At 41.4% G+C, this 26,762-nt stretch overlaps 1 protein-coding gene across 3 annotated transcripts in view; it reads right to left on the reverse strand.

Annotated features, from left to right (window-relative positions):
* Nucleotides 1-20,010, reverse strand: part of LOC117413365 (protein phosphatase 3 catalytic subunit alpha-like) — a 164,258-nt gene extending 144,248 nt beyond the window's left edge. The window contains exon 1 of one of the 3 annotated variants that reach the window (XM_058996652.1): nt 19,638-20,010. In XM_058996652.1, coding sequence (XP_058852635.1) covers nt 19,638-19,692 — 55 coding nt within the window. In that variant the 5' untranslated portion in view covers nt 19,693-20,010. Of the gene's footprint in view, nt 1-19,148; nt 19,311-19,637 lie in introns of those variants that run through there. The other 2 variants (XM_058996651.1, XM_058996653.1) reach the window with 2 other exon arrangements.
* Between the last annotated feature and the right edge of the window lie 6,752 nt (nt 20,011-26,762).

Consider the following 26,762-nt stretch of genomic DNA (forward strand, 5'->3'; position numbering starts at 1 on the left):
TAATTAGATTTAATTGGGTCTTCTGATGTGGAGAGAGTATGAAGTGGAGAAAATGTTCTATAAAACTCAAGGCACAACTTCAGTCAAGCATCATTCGACTTGCCAACTACAAGCTGATGTGGTCCATGCTCTAAAGATCTCTGAAAAAGCTGGTTGCTGTTTGGTCGTATTCAGAAGACAGCTGTTTGGTCGTATTTTGAAGACAGCTCTTGTTTTTACATTATATTCTACAACTACACTTCCACATAGTGGAAGGTAAGTACCATTTTGAATTTATATCTCACTTATATTGAAGCATTTGCTGTAAGGTGTAGGAATTATATTTTAGCTTTAGAGAGTGATATATTGGATGTTTTAGGATTTAGAGGTGGGCACTAAATTGCATGCATGAAAAAAGTGAAAAAAATGAGTCTGTGTGATTTTCTTGATTATTCAAAGTTGCCTGGATATATTGTAAGCCCAGTGCATGAACAATCCACTACAGGAGTCCAAAACATATCTGTGTCCTCCTTAAACGTCTCCCCTGAGATACAGTATGCTATATATATGCTCCCCCTCAAAGCATATATATAGGTAAAAGAAGTATGTGGAATCTGACACCTCCCTGCCTAATTGAAACTTGATGTGCATGGAAAGCCAGCCCTTTCTCCACAAGCTGAAGAGGATGGATTGTGAAATCTATGGACAGCCTGAAGTCCTGTGTGGAGAGCCTGTAGGACTGTATGGAGAGCCCGCAGGACTGTGTGGAGAGCCTGCAGGACTATGTGGAGAGCCTGCAGGACTGTGTGGAGAGCCCGCAGGACTGTGTGGAGAGCCCACAGGAGTTTCAACATCCAACCCCTGTGTCTCTCATATCCCACTGAGTACCCACATGTAACAGAATATTTGAACTAGGGATACACAGAGCACAGAATGACTTTCTCTTGCACTCTTGCATGACAGATCAGACTCGCTTCACTTGCAGGCCTGACACAGCACAAATACACCAGACTTCATTATGTATTTGTTGCTGATTTAGCTTTAGTGAATTGCATATTCTATGTTTTGGATAGATCTTGTATTCTGTATATTTTTTTATTTATTTTCATTTTTATAGTGCTTCTTATACAGTAGTATCTCAAAGCGCTCTACAGTACATAATAAAAAAATCAATCCACAATACATTTGTAAAACATCTACCACATCATACCATTTAAATAGCATATTCAAACAGTATAATAAAAATATATATAGATACACATCTACACACACATGCATACATAGATAAATATACTTACAAATGTGACAGGGTTAATAATGTTTTCGCTAGATTTCTGAACTGATATGAAAACCTGTGCGCGTGAAAACCAAGTGACTGAGACCGTTCCACTGCACTGGATCAGGAGCCCCGGGATATAGTTAAGCACAAGTTAATGAAACCAAGTGACTGAGACCGTTCCACTGCACTGGATCAGGAGCCCCCGGGATATAGTTAAGCACAAGTTAATGAAACCAAGTGACTGAGACCGTTCCACTGCACTGGATCAGGAGCCCCCGGGATATAGTTAAGCACAAGTTAATGAAACCAAGTGACTGAGACCGTTCCACTGCACTGGATCAGGAGCCCCGGGATATAGTTAAGCACAAGTTAATGAAACCAAGTGACTGAGACCGTTCCACTGCACTGGATCAGGAGCCCCCGGGATATAGTTAAGCACAAGTTAATGAAACCAAGTGACTGAGACCGTTCCACTGCACTAGATTGGGAGCCCCGGGATATAGTTAAGCACAAGTTAATGAAACCAAGTGACTGAGACCGTTCCACTGCACTGGATCAGGAGCCCCCGGGATATAGTTAAGCACAAGTTAATGAAACCAAGTGACTGAGACCGTTCCACTGCACTGGATCAGGAGCCCCCGGGATATAGTTAAGCACAAGTTAATGAAACCAAGTGACTGAGACCGTTCCATTGCACTGGATCAGGAGCCCCCGGGATATAGTTAAGCACAAGTTAATGAAACCAAGTGACTGAGACCGTTCCACTGCACTGGATCAGGAGCCCCGGGATATAGTTAAGCACAAGTTAATGAAACCAAGTGACTGAGACCGTTCCACTGCACTGGATCAGGAGCCCCCGGGATATAGTTAAGCACAAGTTAATGAAATCTAGGTTTTCCTTTTGTTTTAAAAATAATCATCTGTGATATTTTTCTATGTGGTTGTGCATTCAACAGTGAGGAACCTCGCTGTAACTTTAATTGAGGAAATTATTCTCTCTTCTTCCCCCCCCGCCCCCCCCTTCTGTTGTATGGTACGGTCGGAACTGAATAAAACTTTTGAAAACTAGTTTAACGGTCTCAGTCTACCAACTTTGGAATTGAGGACAAATACAACATCTGGAATTCTGCATCACTTTGCCTCTTCTGCCTTCATTTATCTTTAATTAAAATACACAACGCAAAGTAAAAGAACATCTCACCCCATTACTATTTTATCAACACATCGAGATGGGATTTGACCCACGTGACACATACACACATCCATCCATAATAATAATAATGATAATAATAATAATAATAATAATAATAATAATAATAATAATAATAATAATGCAATATAAAAGTTACATTAAGACCCACTTAGACAAGAAAGCCATTTTATAAAAGTGTGTTTTTAGTCTTGACTTGAAACTGTAATGGTCCCAGCTTCCCTGACAGACGCAGGCAGAGCATTCCATAATTTAGGAGCTTTACAAGAAAAAACCCTCCCTCCCATGGTGATTTTGTTGACCCTAGGAATAACCAGCGACCCCGCATCCTGTGATCTCAGAGTGCAGTTTGGAAGATACAGGGTCAGTAACTCCTGCAAATAACTAGGTGCTAATCCATTCAGGGCCTTGTAAGTTAACAACAAAATCTTAAAATCAATTCTATACCCCACAGGGAGCCTGTGCAAATAGGACTAAACGAGGGTAATGTGTTCACTTTTCCTAGTTTTAGTCAGAATTCTAGCTGCTGTATTCTGAACAAGCTGTAAGCGAGAAACCACCTGTTTTGGGATACCAGAGAAAAGTGCATTACAATAGTCAATTCTTGACGAAACATGCATTAGTTTCTCGGCATCAGATACAGAAATAATAGGTCTAAGCTTAGCTATGTTTCTCAAATGATAAAATAGGGGGTGTCAGTGATGGTGATGTCAGCACACCATATGAAACATAACCAGATAATTTGATTTGGAAAAACTGAAAGCAGACACCATATGGCAATCTTAATACCAAGTACCATCACATAATATGATTACAATATGAAACAATGTATGCTTGTGTGACAGCCTCCTCTATAAGATCATTAAGGATAATTAGAGATTCTGTTTTTTAATTCATCATTTCATCAACTTAAACAACACCCCATCACTGGTTCAGAACATACAGTATACTTGATGTATAATTGCTACTACATTGCTGTAGGGATCTGTAGGGTTAAAAACATTTGACTACATGTTTAGTTAAAACCAGGTTAAATTCTATTTGAATGGATTCTGATTTTCCATGCAGTGGTGCAGAGCACGGAACTGACACCCCCCTCATACCAGTGAAAAGGAAACCGAACAGAGGGAGGGCCATTTCCATGCAAGTGTGTGCTACAGCCACAGTTTTGTCCATGCCCTGTACTTGTCTCTTGTGTAATAGAAGGCAGATCCACTGTGCTGTGTGCTGATCTGGTTTGCACTGCAGGGCAAAGGCCTCCAACATAATGCACTGTTTCACTGGCCAGCCTCATCACAGACTTCCAGACACAACACACAGGATCACTTTCATCTAGAAGCAATGTTAAGAGCAACGAGGAACCCCTATGCACTGCAGTTCACAAGCATGCCTTTATCAGGTTGTGAAAAAGGGCTTGTGGGTATCAGCTGACAGAGCGGAAGAGACTTAGGAAGTGACAGGGAAACGCCTTGTAGGTGTCCAGGGTTTATTTATACAGGAATATAAAAATGACCGTACCACTGTACCAACAGTGCTGCTCACAGGCAACAATAACAAAAGTGTAAAATGAAACAAAGATGCAAAAAAAGCAAAAACCAAACCCTGTGACGAAACAGCTACAAATCAAAGCCTGAACAACATGACTAGGCAAGCCATTCCGTACCCTCACCACTTTCAGTGTGAAGTGTCTCCTTCCTTCTACTCAGAAGTCCATCTGCACTTAAGAACTACAAGGCCTTACATGGTCTTACTCTAGCCTATATTTCAGAGCTGCTTATTCCATATGCCCCAGTCGTGCTCCAGTCATGCTCCAGTCGTGCCCCAGTGGTGCTCCAGTCATGCACCAGTCATGCTCCAGTCATGCCCCAGTCGTGCCCCAGTGGTGCTCCAGTCATGCACCAGTCATGCTCCAGTCGTGCTCCAGTCATGCCCCAGTGGTGCCCCAGTCATGCTCCAGTCATGCCCCAGTCGTGCTCCAGTCGTGCTCCAGTCATGCTCCAGTCGTGCCCCAGTGGTGCTCCAGTCATGCACCAGTCATGCTCCAGTCATGCCCCAGTCGTGCCCCAGTGGTGCTCCAGTCATGCACCAGTCATGCTCCAGTCGTGCTCCAGTCATGCCCCAGTGGTGCCCCAGTCATGCTCCAGTCATGCCCCAGTCGTGCTCCAGTCGTGCCCCAGTCGTGCCCCAGTCATGCTCCAGTCATGCCCCAGTCGTGCACCAGTCGTGCACCAGTGGTGCCCCAGTCGTGCCCCAGTGGTGCCCCAGTCGTGCCCCAGTCGTGCCCCAGTCGTGCACCAGTGGTGCCCCAGTCACGCACCAGTCATGCTCCAGTCGTGCCCCAGTCGTGCCCCAGTGGTGCCCCAGTGGTGCTCCAGTCATGCACCAGTCATGCTCCAGTCATGCCCCAGTCGTGCCCCAGTGGTGCTCCAGTCATGCACCAGTCATGCTCCAGTCATGCCCCAGTCGTGCACCAGTGGTGCTCCAGTCATGCCCCAGTGGTGCCCCAGTCATGCTCCAGTCATGCCCCAGTCGTGCTCCAGTCGTGCCCCAGTCGTGCCCCAGTCATGCTCCAGTCATGCCCCAGTCATGCACCAGTCGTGCCCCAGTCGTGCCCCAGTCGTGCTCCAGTTGTGCCCCAGTTGTGCACCAGTCGTGCACCAGTGGTGCTCCAGTCATGCACCAGTCGTGCTCCAGTCGTGCCCCAGTCGTGCCCCAGTCGTGCCCCAGTGGTGCCCCAGTCGTGCTCCAGTCGTGCCCCAGTCGTGCTCCAGTCGTGCCCCAGTCGTGCGCCAGTCGTGCGCCAGTCGTGCCCCAGTCGTGCTCCAGTCGTGCTCCAGTCATGCCCCAGTCATGCCCCAGTCATGCACCAGTCGTGCCCCAGTCGCGCCCCAGTCGCGCTCCAGTCGCGCCCCAGTCGCGCTCCAGTCGCGCACCAGTCGTGCTCCAGTCGTGCCCCAGTCGTGCCCCAGTCGTGCCCCAGTCATGCTTCAGTCATGCCCCAGTCATGCCCCAGTGGTGCTCCAGTAATGACCTGGTCGTGCCCTGTGATCCTGTGTTTTATAATACCATTTCGGTATTCAAAACATGAGTCTGTTTCATTTAGTCAGCCCTGTGTTCTGACTCGACTCTGAGTGAACAGGTGTCTGTGTACAACATTTTGTAAGCTTCATTTTCCTTTGAGCACTCCCCCACTCCATTCTAATAAACACCGTCGAGATGACCTACATTCTACAAAGCTGGCGTGATCTCATTCTTAATGTGCTGCTGCCTATTTGTGGAACCTGTACACAATATTTCAAAAACGGGGCTCTGTAACAGAAACGCTAATTATAAAGTGAAGCCTCTGTGCTACATATCAGCCCTGCTTTGTTGTTGTTGTTGTCACCGCCGATATCTTCCTTAAACCACTGCTAGTGGCAATCAGGTATTACAACAGTTAAGAAGTGCAGAAAGTAGTTCTAAGCAAGGCTTCAACTCCATTTTCTTTCCTATATTAACTCAACACACTGCCATCTTGCTATTCTGAATCTGCACCCATGCAATGCATATTAACAGGAAAGACATACTTTGCTCTTTGGTTTTATTTATTCACTGCCATATGGGTACACTCCTCAATGGTTGTATTTTTTATTTTTTTTATTTAGCGTGCCCAATTATTTGACCACCGATTTTCTCCCCAGTTTGCAATGTCTATTTTTTGTTTCTCCTCACAGCAACAATTCTCCACAGCTCAGGAGATCTGAAGGTTCAGTGGGCGTCCTCCAATCCCACGAGCCAGCTTCCTCTTTTTTTTTTACACCCAGGAACTCGAGAGTGGATGTCAGCGAGCTACCGGCTTCTGGAGGACAAAGGCCAGCCCTGCCGGTGTCTGCTCTGAGCTCACTGGGCACCTATTTAAGATTGGTATTTATGTTTAACACTAGCACCACCACGGCACTCATTTTGACGGTTTAGACAAGCATCAAAGGATTACTTTCTATGAAATGTCACTTTCATTGTTGACGTTACAGACCTAGTCAATGTGGGTATGCATTGCACGGCAGTACCACACTCTGCACCGCCCTGCTTTTTGGCAATTCCTGGTCCGCTTTAAGCTGTGACCAATCATTTCCATCACATGTCCTGATGTTAAAATGTACACTGCTTTTACACAGAGAGGTACGGTGGGTGAATTCAAAAGTCTGTATTCATCCCATTGGTGTGGAATTCCATAACAGATAGGAGGGGGTATTCTAAATCAAGCCTCAGGAGTGATTAAAACATTGCGTCAGTGAAGCTTTTTTTTTCTTTTCTGGACAACACCGGTAATGTAAACTAACCAAGAAAAGAATATAGCAATGTACAACTCAAAAGTCTCAAAAAGTCACAAAAGCTCAATACAGCAGCCATATTAGGTGAAGGACATGGTCCCCAACACATTTAGGATGTAGAATTTATATAACCATGCACATGCCTCAGATAGCGTCTGACATATGAGATTTAGACACTGACGGTGGCAGTTTTGTATATAAGTGGCAGGAAAGGGTTCCTTTTTTTGTACAATCGACACACTCAGAGAATCACAGAATATAGCTGAGTATGAAGGCAACATCTCAAAGCATTAAGTCTTATGGCCCCAGTATGGTCCTAGTATGGCAGTAGATTTTGCCCGCTACGTTTCCACAAGACTGAAAATGTTGCCACTGGTGTGAGATATTAGTAGCAGTAGGTGACAAACACATACCAGCTTACAGGAAAGCTTGAGAAAGCTGTTCACAGCACATCAAAGTATATGTGAATGAATATAAAGACATGTATCTTATGAACACTAATCAAACAATAAATAAATAAAACAGGTTGCTTAGACTGGTCCTTATTCATTCATTAATACTGAGGCACCCGCCAACTGAGCATCTACTATCAGTTCAATATCAGTCAATCAATCAATCAGTCAATCAGTCTTTATTTTTATATAGAGCCTTTCACAAAAATTTGCCTCAAAGCTCTGAACAAGAGAAAATAAAATAAAATAAAATAAAAACATATTTAAGAATAAATACAGAAATGAAAATACTTAAACAAACAAACAAGTAAGAAATACATGAGTATAAATAAGTAAGTAAAAAAGTAAATAATTACAGAGCAGCAAAAACAAGTGATAAAAAGAAATATCATTTACAGAACTGTAAATTATATTGTAAAAAATAAATATAATGTACAGGACTGTGAACGTTCTGTCATAAAAGTATGTTTTCAGCAACAGAGAGCCTCCCTCACAGATGGTGGCAAGCCATTCCACAGTTTAGGGGCTCTGTAAGAGAATGCTCTGCCACCTGCATACCAGCTCAATATCAAAGTCAACTGAGCACCTACTACCAGCTCAATATCAAAGTCACCTCAGCACCTACTACCAGCTCAATATCAAAGTCAACTGAGCACCTACTACCAGCTCAATATCAAAGTCAACTGAGCACCTACTACCAGCTCAATATCAAAGTCAACTGAACACCTACTACCAGCTCAATATCAAAGTCACCTCAGCACCTACTACCAGCTCAATATCAAAGTCACCTCAACACCTACTACCAGCTCAATATCAAAGTCAACTGAGCACCTACTACCAGCTCAATATCAAAGTCACCTCAACACCTACTACCAGCTCAATATCAAAGTCACCTCAACACCTACTACCAGCTCAATACCAGCCTCTCCTTTCTTTATTTCATTGTCTCCTTGCCTATCCGAGTGCTTCTGATTGCAATTACTCAAATGCTGTTTTTGTTTTATTTTCTGATAGCGGAGTTCAGGAGTTTCTCTTCAGTTCTAGTCGCCTGCAGTAGAAACCTGTAGCATACAGAAGTAAGAGCCAGCGCCATCTAGTGATCGTACTCTTTGGATCAATTTTCCTTTTGCTTTGTTAGCAATACACTGATGTGCACTAGATGGCGCTGGCGCCTACTTATATAAAGACTCTTTGGCTGATCTAGCCTACATTACACAGCTCTATGGCAGTACAGAACAGGAGAGCAGCTCCTGAACTCTAGTGAACAATGTAATATAAACCCCACAGTATTTGAGATGTCGCAAAATGATCCACTCAATCATGCCACACATAAAAAGATAAAGGGACAGTAGAAACAAAATTACAAAATGAAGCTGTTAAAGCCCAGTCCTAAAATACAGATTATTCCTTGGAGTTTTGGAGCCAATTTCCAAGAAGCGACACGCTTCTTTTTTTTTTTTTTTGGTAAACCTTTTATATTAAACCTATTTCTGTCTTTTTTCCCCAGAGCATAACATTCAATCAGTGCAATCCACATATTACTCAAAGATCTAGAGTTCATATAGAAACCAACACATTACAAACCCAATCTATAATAATAGCATACCGTAGAAAGATGTGCTTCAACATGGTCCACAAGTCATCACAACATGAAAAATCCAATGTGCTTTGGACCACTTTGATGTTCTGTTGGTGTTATGCTTGTACTATATACTTTATAGAAATAATTACTTTTTGAAAAGCAATAAAACAAGACAGTGAAATACGATGCCTTTTAAATATAATATAATAGAATAAAAAGTCAGTGAGTACTAGAAGGTATTAGCATATTACATGCACTGATGTGGCACTGCTCTCTCTAGACCAGTGGTTTTCAACCTTTTCCTCTCAAGTGCCAGTGTTTCCAGCAGGGACCACCAGGGGTACCAGTAACTATGTGCAATCTTAAACTGAGACCTGCCCCATCACAACCAGGTTTGTTGTGTCTGTACTCACTTGTTTGTTGCCTCATTCTTCTGAATGGTTAATCTATGCAGCATGTGTATGGACTTGGTGATCACACTTTTAATTGTGTCCAGTTGTGATTTGGGAATAGCATGCGGCAGCTCCCCTGCTCGGTGTTAGTGAAGTCCTGATCTGACAGCATGTAACACAGACAGCTCTTCTGATTACATGTTACTGTTTATGCTTCAGTAACAACAAGTTTAAATTGCAGTGAGTTCAATCTGCTATATTTACTATATTAAATACACCACTGCAAGCACATTGTCATATATTTGAGATATTTTCATTAGCACAATCTGAGAGCTAAATGAACTGAATACCAGTTTTTTTTTTACTGCAGTAAGCTGCAGTACATTTCATTTTTAATTCCCTAAATGTTTCTTTTCTCAGCAGTACACTTCCTAATTACAGTCCAAAGTAGTTCTGTGCATTCTGCTTTCACATTTCTTAAAATGGTTAGTTCCCTGCAACAGGTGACCCTGCTTTAGTACAAAACTCACACTACATACTGTTTTACATTATGGGAACGGTAATCTTATAATATGTTTGCATGAACCACAGAACCTGGGTACGAGCTCGAGTCCCCCCCCCCCACACCCCACACCTCCGGAATTTTTAAATTACTCGAGTTGGCTCCCAACTCGTGCGGGAGCCCCAATTCTCTGTTCCAATTTCAATCCTCGGGCTGGCCTGCATTCTAAAGTCTGAATTCGGGCTGGGAGGAAATTACATCACTAAACGTCAATAAAAAATGTTGTAGGGGGCAGGAACATACCGTATAACGGGACATTTTAGCTATTATTAAATTCAGCAGATTTGCTGCCTTGATTTCCCGACAGGGGAAACTATAAAAAAGGGTATGTATATATATATATATATATATATATATATATATATATATATATATATATCTCAATTCTGCTCTACCGATCTCCCGATTTGGTATTTTCAAAAGTTGGCAGGCATGCAACTTGGAGAACAACAAAGAAGGCCTTCTAATCAGTTACAGCATTTATTGTTCTTATATGGCCCTTAATTTTAAGAACCAGTAAACTTTTACGATAAGCATTTGCTATCTCTCAGTTTTAAAACATAACACAGTGGAATGATCACAGTATCATGTAATTATAGGACAGTATGAAAACTTAAAATATAAAGCCAAAATGAAAATGATTACATTTGCTTAGAAATAATTTGAAACTGGTTAATAGACTAGCAAGCACTTGTAATATCAGCTTAGTTTTATACAGTGCAGAACTAATTTATTTTAACGTTGTGTTTTGTTTCTGGACTTTGTGATACCTGCACGGTGGGTGTACTTGTATCTACAAGGTATCGACAATAACAATAAACCATTTTGTTACAGACTTTCTAACAAGCTTGGCATAAACACTTTTGTTACTCAATTAAACCCTTGTAAAATAACACACAAATACTTAACATAAAAAAGAACAGTCCTACTACAGTAGCAGGCGCAGGTTACACTGCCTCTGGGTTTCTGATCACATCAGATCAATTCCAGATTTTTTAAATCATAAGAATATAAGAAAGTGTACAAACGAGAGGAGGCCATTCGGCCCATCTTGCTCGTTTGGTTGTTAGTAGCTTACTTGATCCCAGAATCTCATCAAGTAGCTTCTTGAAGGATCCCAGGGTGTCAGCTTCAACAACATTACTGGGGAGTTGGTTCCAGACCCTCACAATTCTCTGTGTAAAAAAGTGCCTCCTATTTTCTGTTCTGAATGCCTCTTTATCTAATCTCCCCCGGTCCTGGTTTCTTTTTTCAGGTCGAAAAAGTCCCCTGGGTCGACATTGTCAATACCTTTTAGAATTTTCAATGCTTGAATCAGATCACCGCGTAGTCTTCTTTGTTCAAGACTGAATAGATTCAATTCTTTTAGCCTGTCTGCATACGACTTGCCTTTTAAACCTGTCATAATTCTGGTCACTCTTCTTTGCACTCTTTCTACAGCAGCAATATCCTTTTTGTAACGAGGTGACCAGAACTGAACACAATATTCTAGATGAGTTCTTACTAATGCATTGTAAAGTTTTAACATTACTTCCCTTGATTTAAATTCAACACTTTTCACAATGTATCCAAGCATCTTGTTGGCCTTTTTTATAGCTTCCCCACATTGTCTAGATGAAGACATTTCTGAGTCAACATAAACTCCTAGGTCTTTTTCATAGATTCCTTCTTCAATTTCAGTATCTCCCATATGATATTTGTAATGCACATTTTTATTGCCTGCATGCAATACTTTACACTTTTCTCTATTAAATGTCATTTGCCATGTGTCTGCCCAGTTCTGAATGCTGTCTAAATCATTTTGAATGACCTTTGCTGCTGTAACAGTGTTTGCCACTCCTCCTATTTTTGTGTTGTCTGCAAATTTAACAAGTTTGCTTACTATACCAGAATCTAAATCATTAATGTAGATTAGGAATAGCAGAGGACCTAATACTGATCCCTGTGGTACACCACTGGTTACCTCGCCCCATTTTGAGGCTTCTCCTCTAATAAGTATTTTCTGTTTTCTACGTGTTAACCACTCCCTAATCCATGTGCATGCATTTCCTTGAATCCCTACTGCGTTCAGTTTGAGAATTAATCTTTTATGTGGGACTTTGTGAAAAGCTTTCTGGAAATCTAAATAAACCATGTCGTATGCTTTGCTATTATCCATTGTCAATGTTGCATCCTCAAAAAAATCAAGCAGGTTAGTTAGACACAATCTCCCTTTCCTAAAACCATGCTGACTGTCTCCCAGGATACTGTTAACACATAGGTAATTTTCCATTTTGGATCTTATTATAGTTTCCATACGTTTACATATAATAGAAGTCAGGCTTATTGCTCTGTAGTTACCTGGTTCAGTTTTGTCTCCCTTTTTGTGGATCGGTATTACTTTTGCAATTTTCCAGTCTGTCTATACAACCCGAGTCAAGAGACTGTTGCATGATCTTGGTTAGCGGTTGGTAAATAACTTCTTTCATTTCTTTGAGTACTATTGGGAGGATCTCATCCGGCCAAGGGGATTTGTTTATTTTAAGAGCTCCTAGTCCCTTTAACACTTCTGCCTCTGTTATGCTAGTTATTTAAAACTGGATAGGAACAGGTCGACATGTGGGGCATGTTGTCCATATCCTCCATTGATGGAAATGTCCGGTCAACTTTTAATGTTTTCAAGCAAATTGGCTTCATCACTGCCATTCTCATATCCACTTTGATATCTGACACATTATTTCTCTTGTCCAGCGCTTCTTTAACCTGTTCTGCATACCAGCCTGACAGAAGGCGTGATCGCTTCGAGCCCGTATGCACCCGTCTGATTGGTGGAAATATTATTATAATTCCGTCTGCCGTGAATTCATGTCTTGACATTTAAATTGCAAGTATTTCTGGGGAAAATCGTATTATTTCCTGCCCAACTCACATGATAATTTGTGTAACTCAGGAAAAGCATGGAAACGCCAGCTTTTTCACCCTCAAGTTGTCCATCAACTCAAGTTCTGGGAGAATTCAGGCCAATTCCACTCCAGTTAACTGTCTATGGAAACAAGGCATTAAATGACCGTTCTTTGGCTGAAAGATATCAGCTCATCATCTAACTGGAGAATCTGCAGCTCAATTAAATCATTAAATTAAATGATTTCTTTAATTAGTAGACACCTTTATCCAAGGCAACTAACTTACAGAGACTAGGGTGTGTGAACTATGCATCAGCTGCAGAGCCACTTACAACAAAGTCTCACCCAAAAGACAGAATACAAAGAGGTTAAGTGACTTCACACAATGAGTCAGTGGCTGAGCCAGGATTTGAACCAGGGACCTCATGGTTACAAGCCCTTTTTTTAACCACTGAACCGGTAAACAATGTAACTAAATCTATTAAATCTGGGATGCAAGATGCAACAGACAAAAATAAATAGTTCACGTTGACAAAACGATTTGACTGGTGAAAGATAACTTTTTCAGCTTGGTACAGTAACCTTTTCACTTCCTTTTTTGTTTAATTATTGACCTTTTTGCTGCATCACAGCCCTTCATTAATTACTTTCTTTATTTTAAGTTTGCAGTGTATTTTGTGTGAATCACACAAACCTTAAGTGCATTTTTATTTTAGTTTTTCACTGTTCTTGCTCTACATTTCTTAAATGCAGCTGTTCATTTTTAGCTAATTTTTTACACAACAGTACTCGCACATGTTTGGTCACCATCACAACTGTTGCAAACTGGGGTTCCTGTATTCTCCTGGTGTTAACACCTCTCTGCACTTACAAGCATTTGTATTCAATCAAACTGTTACCGTCCTTCTCGCACTTCAGTTTATTAAAACATGGTATGCGTTTTTTTTTTTTATATAGACCAACGTCATGTCGCATTTATAAATACTAACACATGCTTGGTACAGATACATTACGATGGTGTGATTGAGGGAGTATTGTGGTTGAGGAATCATATCTCATTTCTCTGTGATTCAGTTGTACAGATACATTACGATGGTGTGATTGAGGGAGTATTATGGTTGAGGAATCATATCTCATTTCTCTGTGATTCAGTGGTACAAACAGATACATTACAATTGTGTGATTGATGGAGCGGTGTTGTGGTTGAGGAATCATATCTCATTTCTCTGTGATTCAGTGGTACAGATACATTACGATTGTGTGATTGAGGGAGCGGTGTTGTGGTTGAGGAATCATATCTCATTTCTCTGTGATTCAGTGGTACAAACAGATACATTACAATTGTGTGATTGATGGAGCGGTGTTGTGGTTGAGGAATCATATCTCATTTCTCTGTGATTCAGTGGTACAGATACATTACGATGGTGTGATTGAGGGAGCAGTGTTGTGGTTGAGGAATCATATCTCATTTCTCTGTGATTCAGTGGTACAGATACATTACGATGGTGTGATTGAGGGAGCGGTGTTGTGGTTGAGGAATCATATCTCATTTCTCTGTGATTCAGTGGTACAGATACATTACGATGGTGTGATTGATGGAGCGGTGTTGTGGTTGAGGAATCATATCTCATTTCTCTGTGATTCAGTGGTACAGATACATTACGATGGTGTGATTGAGGGAGCAATGTGGTTGAGGAATCATATCGTCATAAAGAACACCTGCCGGTGTGTACCAGGTGCATGCCTGTCACACACCAGTACTGGGATGCGTACCGCAGGTTTTAAAACACTGCTCTAGAGAATGTGGTAAGCTTGTCATTCTTTAGTGCACCAGTTGTCAGTTTGTTGAGTCGTCATGTTTTGGGCTTTGCCTCTCTGCTTACCTGGTCCACCCTGGGAGGCACTGCTGCATGGGACTTCATGAACAGACTGGCCACTAACGCTGCATATGCTGCAAATCACATTCATTGCAATGGTTTATATAGAAAAAACGGTTAAAAGCAACATTTCTATAAACAGTTTCCACGTTTCCTTTGAAACGAAACACATCGTAAAGCCAAATGTGTCTTTGCACTGCTATTGTAGATATACAATCCTGGAGCAATTCCGCTAGTTGATGGCTGCATTAGTAGCCTACTGTTACTGGCTGTATTGAAGCGGATACCTGAAAGGGAAATAAAATGTAGTGTCAGTGAGATTGTGACGGTGCTGTTATCACTGGAGTCAGCGCAGATGAAAAGTGTTTGGAATGCACTCATTCTCCGCGATTCTGACATACTATTTAATTATTATGTTCGGCATAAAATGAAATTATTCCATGGCAGTTTCTAAAACTGCAACTAAACACTGTGTGCTGTACAAGGGCCTTTTTCCCTGCAGTGCACATGTTTCTTTTGTCAAAAAGTGAGGGTTAGGTCGGCCAGGGTGTCCTCGACTCACCGCGCACCAGTGACCCCTGTAGTCTGGCCGGGTGCCTGTGGGCTTGCCTGTTAGCTGCCCGAGAGCTGCGTCGTCCTCTGACGCTGTAGCCCTTGGGTGGATGCATGGTGAGTCCGCAGTGTGAAAAAAAGCGGTTGGCTGACGGCACACGCTTCGGAGGACAGCGTGTGTTCGTCTTCGCCCTCCTGAGTCAGCGCAGGGGTGGTAGCGGTGAGCTAAGCCTAAAAATAATTGGCCATTTCCAAATTGGGGAGAAAATGATAAAAAATAATTGGTAACGACTAAATTTATAAAAATAAAATAATTAAAAAAAAAAAAAAAAATGTGAGGGGGCTTGGCCCCCCTGCCCCCTGGCTCTGGTGCCCCTGATCCGCAGTGTATCTTCTCATGCACTCCTGATCAACAGTGTATCTTTCACTCCTGATCCGCAGTGTATCTTTCACTCCTGATCCGCAGTGTATCTTTCACTCCTGATCCGCAGTGTATCTTTCACTCCTGATCCACAGTGTATCTTTCACTCCTGATCCGCAGTGTATCTTTCACTCCTGATCCTCAGTGTATCTTTCACTGCTGATCCACAGTGTATCTTTCACTGCTGATCCACAGTGTATCTTTCACTGCTGATCCACAGTGTATCTTTCACCCCTGATCCAAAGTGTATCTTTCACTCCTGATCCGCAGTGTATCTTTCACTCCTGATCCGCAGTGTATCTTTCACTCCTGATCCGCAGTGTATCTTTCACTCCTGATCCGCAGTGTATCTTTCACTCCTGATCCGCAGTGTATCTTTCACTCCTGATCCACAGTGTATCTTTCCATGCACTCCTGATCCACAGTGTATCTTTCACTCCTGATCCTCAGTGTATCTTTCACTGCTGATCCACAGTGTATCTTTCACCCCTGATCCAAAGTGTATCTTTCACTCCTGATCCGCAGTGTATCTTTCACTCCTGATCCGCAGTGTATCTTTCACTCCTGATCCGCAGTGTATCTTTCACTCCTGATCCGCAGTGTATCTTTCACTCCTGATCCGCAGTGTATCTTTCACTCCTGATCCACAGTGTATCTTTCCATGCACTCCTGATCCGCAGTTTATCTTTCACCCCTGATCCACAGTTTATCTTTCACCCCTGATCCACAGTTTATCTTTCACCCCTGATCCGCAGTGTATCTTTCACTCCTGATCCGCAGTGTATCTTTCACTCCTGATCCGCAGTGTATCTTTCACTCCTGATCCGCAGTGTATCTTTCACTCCTGATCCAGTGTATCTTTCCATGCACTCCTGATCCACAGTGTATCTTTCACTCCTGATCCACAGTGTATCTTTCACCCCTGATCCACAGTGTATCTTTCACCCCTGATCCACAGTGTATCTTTCACTCCTGATCCGCAATGTATCTTTCACTCCTGATCCGCAGTGTATCTTTCACTCCTGATCCGCAGTGTATCTTTCACTCCTGATCCGCAGTGTATCTTTCACTCCTGATCCGCAGTGTATCTTTCCATGCACTCCTGATCCACAGTGTATCTTTCACTCCTGATCCACAGTGTATCTTTCACTCCTGATCTGCAGTTTATCTTTCACCCCTGATCCACAGTTTATCTTTCACCCCTGACCCACAGTGTATCTTTCACTCCTGATCCGCAGTGTATCTTTCACTCCTGATCCGCAGTGTATCTTTCACTCCTGATCCGCAGTGTATCTTTCACTCCTGATCTGCAGTGTATCTTTCACTCCTGATCCACAGTGTATCTTTCCATGCACTCCTGATCCACAGTGTATCTTTCACTCCTGATCCACAGTGTATCTTTCACTGCTGATCCACAGTGTATCTTTCACCCCTGATCCACAGTGTATCTTTCACTCCTGATCCGCAGTGTATTTTTCACTCCTGATCCACAGTGTATCTTTCCATGCACTCCTGATCCACAGTGTATCTTTCACTCCTGATCCACAGTGTATCTTTCACTCCTGATCCGCAGTGTATCTTTCACTCCTGATCCACAGTTTATCTTTCACCCCTGATCCACAGTGTATCTTTCACTCCTGATCCGCAGTGTATCTTTCACTGCTGATCTGCAGTGTATCTTTCACTCCTGATCCACAGTGTATCTTTCCATGCACTCCAGATCCACAGTGTATCTTTCACTCCTGATCCACAGTGTATCTGTCCATGCACTCCTGATCCGCAGTGTATCTTACACTCCTGATCCGCAGTGTATCTTTCACTCCTGATCCACAGTGTATCTTTCACTCCTGATCCACAGTGTATCTTTCCATGCACTCCTGATCCACAGTGTATCTTTCCATGCACTCCTGATCCACAGTGTATCTTTCACTCCTGATCTGCAGTGTATCTTTCACTCCTGATCCGCAGTGTATCTTTCACTCCTGATCCACAGTGTATCTTTCCATGCACTCGTGATCCACAGTGTATCTTTCCATGCACTCCTGATCCACAGTGTATCTTTCCATGCACTCCTGATCCACAGTGTATCTTTCACTCCTGATCCACAGTGTATCTTTCCATGCACTCCTGATCCGCAGTGTATCTTTCACTCCTGATCCACAGTGTATCTTTCCATGCACTCCTGATCCACAGTGTATCTTTCCATGCACTCCTGATCCACAGTGTATCTTTCCATGCACTCCTGATCCACAGTGTATCTTTCACTCCTGATCCGCAGTGTATCTGTCCATGCACTCCTGATCCACAGTGTATCTTTCACTCCTGATCCGCAGTGAATCTTTCACTCCTGATCCGCAGTGTATCTTTCGATTTTGATTGATTCAATATATAACAGTGCCTTGTGTCCTACTTTGTTTCACCTAAACTAGCACAATGAACTAGATTTTCATTGCTTCTCTCTAATGACTGAGCTAAATACAGTATAACAGTAAGATACACAACTTAACATAAAAATAATCATGAAAAATGAATCAATAACTCCATATTGAATTACCAATGCAAGACCAAAGACATAGAAACTTCAGTATACTATTCAGGTGTCATTTAATAATTAGACAATGAGAAGAAGAAGAAGAAGAAGAAGAAGAAGAAGAAGAAGAAGAAGAAGAAGAAGAAGAAGAAGAAGAAGAAGAAGATTGCTTTTTGTGTTGTTATCATTCAGATCAGTGATGTGGACAGGTTTGAGCCCTTAGAATATATTTGTTCAGGATATTATATTTTTTATACTGTCTCCTCATTATAAAAACGCACTCATTTAAAAAGATGAATCTGTCCCCTAAGAATAACGATGTGAATGTTCCTTTTAAAAAACATAACACACCCACGCGCACATAAAATATTCAATACAAAATGTATTTGGAACTGCAATAACTCGGTAAAGACCTCCAAACATGGGGCAGTGTGCAATATGTTAATAAATAGCTTAGCTTTTGAAATTCAATTTTCAATTTTCAAATTACAATTGCAGCTAGCTGCAGAGGCAAAATCAAAACAAAGGCTGGGGTTGCCAAATAAAACCCCATTATAAATACATAAATAAATAAGTAAATAAATACATACATTAAATCAGTTAACATGCCAACTGCACATGTTGTTAACCAAGCCATGGCCAGTAAATCACACATTACGACAGGTTGAAATAAAACAAATGACTATAATGTACTGTTCGATTACAGTGAATACCCAAACCTCCCTGAGAATATTAATAGTATCCCATTATCTCGTAACCTAAGAGGACAAAAGATTAAACACTAATCAGATTTCACGTACTGCTGAAATCCACTGTTTCCAGACACACGCATCCCTTGACTACAGTGAGGAAAGCTCATCGCGGCTGTGGGGTAATCGTATTGACATGATACACTGTAGTAGCATTTTAATTGTACTGGCCATAGAGATCTCGTCCTGTATTCCATGCATTTTACACATTTCAAGTATAAAGTGAAAACAGTTTCTACAGCATCCTTTACCAAGTACGTAGCAGCTAACGATGTTGAAATCCTGACTCTCAACACTCGTAAAATACTGAAACGCTGCAAGTCTGCTGTATATCAATATATTCCATAATAACAAAAATACAAAAGTCAAACCTTTGAACCCGCAAGTCGACATCATTCAGTAGTCAAAAAGCAAACAAATCCTCGAAAAAGCAGCAAATGTATCCTCCGGGCGCCCAGTGTACTGCTACTGACAGAACATGTATTTAAATGGCTTACAGCTTCAGCATAGCCATGATTCTGCCTCAGAATCCTGCTGCATCACCGCCTTCGCGAACACCTTCTCAATGCATCGCCAAAACACGGAATAGCATCATTTGACAGTCTATTAACAATAGCTATGCATATAAATAAACACCATTAATCCAAAAGGTATGTTGTGTCTGTTTTTTTGTTTATTAAAGACGAACACCATTTACTGTACTGCTAGCCACAATTCCATGCGAGTATTTAGGTACCCCGCGTTTAAAGCCATTTAAAAATGCATTGTTTTCTTTAAACCAAATGTGTTTTCTGCCAAAAGCAACAAGACAGATTTACCACTGCACCCCCTATACAATATATTGCGATATGTGTACTTACATTTGACCATCCTGTCAGTGGAATTTATGACCATGTCAACGTTAGTCATCTTCATGAGCAGAGGGTGGTTTGTGATAGTGGTTTATTCCTTTAATTAGTTGCGTGCTTGTGCTGGAGGAGGATGCGGCAGTCACAGGAGCATCACTCGGTGTGTTTCTCCTGTGTCTCTCCGCCTGGATTCGGCTGCTACCCGGAGCGGGGATGGATGTTGCTGTGTGGGGGAGGCTGGATGAGAGGAGAGCCTGAGTCACTGCGCCACCCCGACATGGCCAGCGAACAGGGAACTCCCACGCAATTGCTTTCAGGGGCTGCCTCATACCGCCATCAGGTGGAGGCAAAGCCGGGCTTTCCCACGGAGCACGCCTTGCATTCTGATGTAGTGCTGATTCCAACACTACTGCCCATTGTATCTTATGGCAGGTCGCAGGCAACAGCGGGGAGAATGCACAAGGAGCTTCAGACAGTATCTGCGGAGCAAAACGGGGAATTCGGATTCTATTAGACACAAGGCAGGCAACACCTCAGATCTGAAAAGATAAATCACAATTCATGAAGCGACCGACTACATTTTATTATTATTATTAGTAGGGGAGACCGGGGCTGTGGTTGTCACACTTTTTCCTCTTTATTATTTTCCTCAATCTGGTGACATTCAGCGAGGTTCTGTTCCTCATTATATCGAAGAATAACTCTTCACGTGCAAATTGATGTTTTTTTTTTGTTTTTTTTTTATTTCAGCATAACTTTATTCCAAATATGATATTTAGACGGTTGAAAATGTGCCGGTCACCAGTCACAACCTGCCCCATACTGGGGTCGGGTGTCACATGATATAGGGTTCGGTGTCACATGATATAGGGTTCGGTGTCACATGATATGGGGTTCGGTGTCACACGATATGGGGTTGGGTGTCACAAAGTATGTTCTTGCTTTTACAGTAGACAATAATACAACTTTTTTTCTTTTTTTTTTAAATAACACAAAGTTTCTACTGTGGACAATGACAGAAAAAGTTGTATTTTTACTTTTTATGTGAATATAAAAAAAATATAGACCTCTATATATTTGAAATGTTGACCCATGCTACAAAATAATACCACAGCATCCACAGAACCGGAGGACAAACAGTAAATAATTTAAATAAGCGTTCTATGGGGACATATCCCACATGTTGGTGTAAAAAAAGTAGAAAGAAAAAATATAAGACTTCTTCCAATAGGATTTACATGTGACAACCTGCCCCAACCAAACATGATAATTGAATTCTCTCAGTACTACTGGGAGGACCTACTGGTTTTGTTTTTACACCAAAAGATAGCCAGTATCTGGTTCTATTTAACATGGCCATCAGTTCAAACAAACTCCAATACTACTAAGAGTTATAACATAAATAACAAGATAGACATTTTTTACTTTGGGTATGGAAAAACATGAAATATGTGCTAACCTTTATGTTAGATGGAATTTACCTCAAATTACAAGATGGTTGAGTTCAGACAATAGAACACACATTTCAGTGTTAGTATCACCTGCCTGCACCATCTAGTGTCATAGTTATGAGTACTGAGACAACCAACCTGTGTGACAACCAGCCCCGGTCTCCGCTATTATTATTATTATTATTATTATTATTATTATTATTATTATTATTATAAGTCATTCACAGATACAGTGCCTTGCGAAAGTATTCGGCCCCCTTGAACTTTGCGACCTTTTGCCACATTTCAGGCTTCAAACATAAAGATATGAAACTGTAATTTTTTGTGAAAAATCAACAACAAGTGGGACACAATCATGAAGTGGAACGAAATTTATTGGATATTTCAAACTTTTTTAACAAATAAAAAACTGAAAAATTGGGCGTGCAAAATTATTCAGCCCCTTTACTTTCAGTGCAGCAAACTCTCTCCAGAAGTTCAGTGAGGATCTCTGAATGATCCAATGTTGACCTAAATGACTAATGATGATAAATAGAATCCACCTGTGTGTAATCAAGTCTCCGTATAAATGCACCTGCACTGTGATAGTCTCAGAGGTCCGTTTAAAGCGCAGAGAGCATCATAAAGAACAAGGAACACACCAGGCAGGTCCGAGATACTGTTGTGGAGAAGTTTAAAGCCGGATTTGGATACAAAAAGATTTCCCAAGCTTTAAACATCCCAAGGAGCACTGTGCAAGCGATAATATTGAAATGGAAGGAGTATCAGACCACTGCAAATCTACCAAGACCTGGCCGTCCCTCTAAACTTTCAGCTCATACAAGGAGAAGACTGATCAGAGATGCAGCCAAGAGGCCCATGATCACTCTGGATGAACTGCAGAGATCTACAGCTGAGGTGGGAGACTCTGTCCATAGGACAACAATCAGTCGTATACTGCACAAATCTGGCCTTTATGGAAGAGTGGCAAGAAGAAAGCCATTTCTTAAAGATATCCATAAAAAGTGTCGTTTACAGTTTGCCACAAGCCCCATGGGAGACACACCAAACATGTGGAAGAAGGTGCTCTGGTCAGATGAAACCAAAATCGAACTTTTTGGCAACAATGCAAAACGTTATGTTTGGCGTAAAAGCAACACAGCTCATCACCCTAAACACACCATCCCCACTGTCAAACATGGTGGTGGCAGCATCATGGTTTGGGCCTGCTTTTCTTCAGCAGGGACAGGGAAGATGGTTAAAATTGATGGGAAGATGGATGGAGCCAAATACAGGACCATTCTGGAAGAAAACCTGATGGAGTCTGCAAAAGACCTGAGACTGGGACGGAGATTTGTCTTCCAACAAGACAATGATCCAAAACATAAAGCAAAATCTACAATGGAATGGTTCACAAATAAACATATCCAGGTGTTAGAATGGCCAAGTCAAAGTCCAGACCTGAATCCAATCGAGAATCTGTGGAAAGAACTGAAAACTGCTGTTCACAAATGCTCTCCATCCAACCTCACTGAGCTCGAGCTGTTTTGCAAGGAGGAATGGGCAAAAATTTCAGTCTCTCGATGTGCAAAACTGATAGAGACATACCCCAAGCGACTTACAGCTGTAATCGCAGCAAAAGGTGGCGCTACAAAGTATTAACTTAAGGGGGCTGAATAATTTTGCACGCCCAATTTTTCAGTTTTTTATTTGTTAAAAAAGTTTGAAATATCCAATAAATTTCGTTCCACTTCATGATTGTGTCCCACTTGTTGTTGATTCTTCACAAAAAATTACAGTTTCATATCTTTATGTTTGAAGCCTGAAATGTGGCAAAAGGTCGCAAAGTTCAAGGGGGCCGAATACTTTCGCAAGGCACTGTACCTACACCTGTGATTTAAAAAACAAACAAAAAACTATTAAGGAATCTATTTGAGGAAATTCTGGTTCCAAGTCAGAGGCTTTCTGGAATGAGGAAATCAAAGGCTTTGAATTGCTAGGATGCCAAAGTAACACTGATTATCACTTAAAGACAGCAACAGGGAAGAAAACTCAGTGCTGGACAAACCAGAAGACAAACCTCATAAAACCAGAAGACAACAATGGAAAGCAATGTGTAAACGAGGAGTGTAATAAATACCATGCATGTGACTGTGCAGCTTCACAGGTATTATAACAATAATAGTCATGCTTTATTGTTAGAGCAAGTCAACCATTCTCAATAATAATCAGTAATTACTGTACTGTACCACAACTACCACTTCCACATATTTATAGGAATCAATCATCTGCATTGACTGAAGTGTAACCTCATACAAACTCACTCCAGAAGTGACTCAGATGTTTCCATGTAAGGATATGAGTGCTCCGTCTCTTTTTATATTGACAGAGCCTGAAATAAAGTGTAAAAGTAGCTATTACAAATTGATGGCTGTTAACGTGTTCCAGAACCCCGTGCAGTGTTTACAGCAGACACATTACCTCTGCTGTATGCTGGTGTCCATATCGCAGCACTGTCTTCAACATATTCTCCACTGTTTGTATACACTTCTTTTAGTCATCAGTGGTAAATCAGCTAGGACAGGGGTTCTCATCCTGTTTGGAATCACACCCCACCTTAGCATTTCTATGTGTATATAGATTTATAATTAAAAGGTTATTTCCTATAAGAAACATGTATTGTTTTACACTGTTAATACATGGTTAATTGCAGTAGACATGCTGCATTCATTGTTGCAAATAGTTATGTATTATGTAGCACACCAAAATAGAGACATGGCCCTTTACAATACAATACAATACAATACAAGTGTGTTTGTATACCGTACCCTTTATGCCATGGCATCACAGAGCACTGTACAAAGTTAAAAACAAAACAAGAGATATGCACAATACACACCAGCTACAACCAATTATATAAAAGCACATAAACACATTTATGTTTTCAATTTATCCTTAAAAGAATCAAGTATTTCAACCTGCCTAATGGTAGCCGGAATAGAGTTCCAGAACCGAGGCACACAACAGCAAAAAGCTCTGGCTCCAGCTGATTTAAGATTACTTTTTGTAAAGTTCTGCATTTTTTGATCTCAAAGAACGAGTCGGACTATACAGAGTTAGTAGTTCTTGGAGATAGGGTGGCCCTAATCCATGAAGGACCTTATAAATTATTACAGCAGCTTCAAGTCAATTCGGTAGCTCACTGGTAACCATGTAAGGACCTGAACACTGGAGTAATATGCTGAGAACGACGAGTATGGGAAAGCAGTCTGGCAGCTGCCTTCTGGACATGCTGAAGCCTTCTGAGTTTAGTGACAGATATACCAACAAACAAAGAATTGGTATCAACATCTCTGCATCCCTCTTATCCAGCATTTGGCAACATTTCTTAAATTATAAAAAGCTATTCTGGTGACAGAATTAATATGGAAATCAAGAGGAAGCTCAGGGTCCAGGATAGCATCCAGGTTCTTCACTCTAGTGGAAGGTAATGTAATTGCCATCCAAAATAATATTGATTGAATTACATTTTGCTAAACCCAGTTTAGAGCCAATTATTAAAACCTGAGTTTTGTCTGGGTTTATTTTCAACCCGTTTGTAGCACCCATGATCGGATCTCAGTTAAACACTTTGCTTTTTTGAGATCAAATTTTTATTTGAAAACGAGAAAAAACAATACAACAATTCAAAACAGAAGAACATTCCCATTTCCCCCCATATCCCCCCTCCCCAGTTTTGAATGCAAAGGATTTGGATAAGGAGTTTTGTTGCCGTTTATCTCTCTCTCCTCCTTCAGGTCTTGTTGTAAGGTCTTGCCCTCTGCACTAGCTGTTCAAGGATGTTCAGTTCCATTGACTGCATAAAAACTTTGAGATCAGAATGGAGGAAACCAATAATATATTGAGTCACTTGCTCCTCAGAGCATTGTGGGTATATCTGAGAATGTAGTTCATACTTTCTCCAGACAAATCAATCTGCAGTAACCACTGGTTCACTGGAATACACTGTGCTTAGAAGAGTCGTTCTAAAAGAGCAATAAACTCACAAGTTTGGGGCCTCCTTCACTGCCATATTCAGGGGGCTGCATAACTGATGGAGGACAAAGCCATGGTCGAGGGCTTGCACACCATGGTGTGGATAGTGAAGACCTTTTGTGTGATGGAGGTAAGGGGGTGCTGAACTGGAGCACAGAAACTCTGGTGTTTAGTGCAGGAGAATCTGCTACAGCATTCCCAGTCTGAGACATAGTGCTATGGGTGTGTCGTTTAGGCATGCCACCTCCACAAGCCATGGTCTCTTGAATGTATGAATGCTTGAATGAATGGCCTCTAGGTGAAGGCTTTTCAGGTCCCCAATCACAGCGGAGTCAAGCTTGCTTTGTAGGTTCTCTACCTTCTTGTTCAAAGCATCCACGTCCTGCCGCATGCCCTGAAGACCTTCTTGCACAGAGCCTGTCAGCTTGCATATTCTCCAAAGCTACATCATGCTTGGAAATAACACATTCACAAGATGCCATTCAGGCCGTAAGATCAGCTGTAGTCTTCCCAATGTCACTAACTTCTCTTCTGAGCATGTTTTGGAGGCCATTAAGGCCATCGGTAACCTTATGGAGATTGTTTTTCACTGACCCTAAATTCTTATTCATTTGTTGATTTTGGTTGACCATTTTATCCAAAATACATTGCAGCATCATTTTGAAAACAGAACAATTTGGTTAGTTTTATTGACTGTAAATATACTGTTGTCCCTTTAAATTCGCAAGTGGGACAGTTTCTCGTGCCTTGTCTAACATTGCCGGTTCCCATTCAGTTGCGTTTGCATTGCTTTCAGTGACTTTAGGATTAGCTGGAAAAGTAGTTGCTATACTGCCACCACCAGAGGGAGCTCCAGACAGCAATTCTACTGTTCGCACACCAGCAGTCTCTTTCCATGGCTGAACAGGAAGTATTCATGTCAGTTAGAATGCAGGAAGTGTTTACTTCACAACACATGGTAAATTGGTTATTTTCTTATTTTTAACCAGTGGTTTGGTCCAATGAAGCAAGACAAGTTCATTTAATAAGCAAACTGATCTATTTTTATATTTTCTTTTCTTGCTTCTCACTTTTATTTTCAGAGATCGCTATTGAACGCAGGCCCGACGTTGGGCGCCAGTTGTAACCACACTTTTTGTTAAGGGTTCGCTAGCTCAACATAAAAGATCTTCAGGATCAGTTATAGTTACTGTTTTTAGTTTAAACAATCACGTTACATACAAAACCAGCAGTCAGGTCTTTCTTCTATGTATGATAAATGAATTACAGAATGGGGTAATCGGTCTCCTGTGTATTCTAGTACTCTCCGAGGTATTGTATTCAATGACAGTGCGTCCTGCCTAGGCTCTGGAATGGTGCCCAGTCCCAAATCAACGCAAAGTATTTAGTAGATGGGCAGTGTTAGCGATCTGCTCTCTTGTTTTATTTCTAAGATTGGAAGACTGGACAGTAGCGTGTGCCTATTACTGGCGTGACTTACCTTAGTAATAGTATATAATAATCTGCGTTACAGTTAGTAGAAACTTGTAACAACGGGATACATTTTATAGGAAGCAGTATAACTGAAATAAGGTAGGGCTAAGGAAAGGTCATGTGTGTGTGAAGAATCATTACCGTTTTGCTCATTTGCATACGTTTTGCGTCATGTTTTGTATCATTTACAGCAGTTCTG

Source organism: Acipenser ruthenus, chromosome 23, assembly GCF_902713425.1.
Source record: "Acipenser ruthenus chromosome 23, fAciRut3.2 maternal haplotype, whole genome shotgun sequence".
In the NCBI taxonomy this organism is placed as follows: Eukaryota; Metazoa; Chordata; class Actinopteri; order Acipenseriformes; family Acipenseridae; genus Acipenser; species Acipenser ruthenus.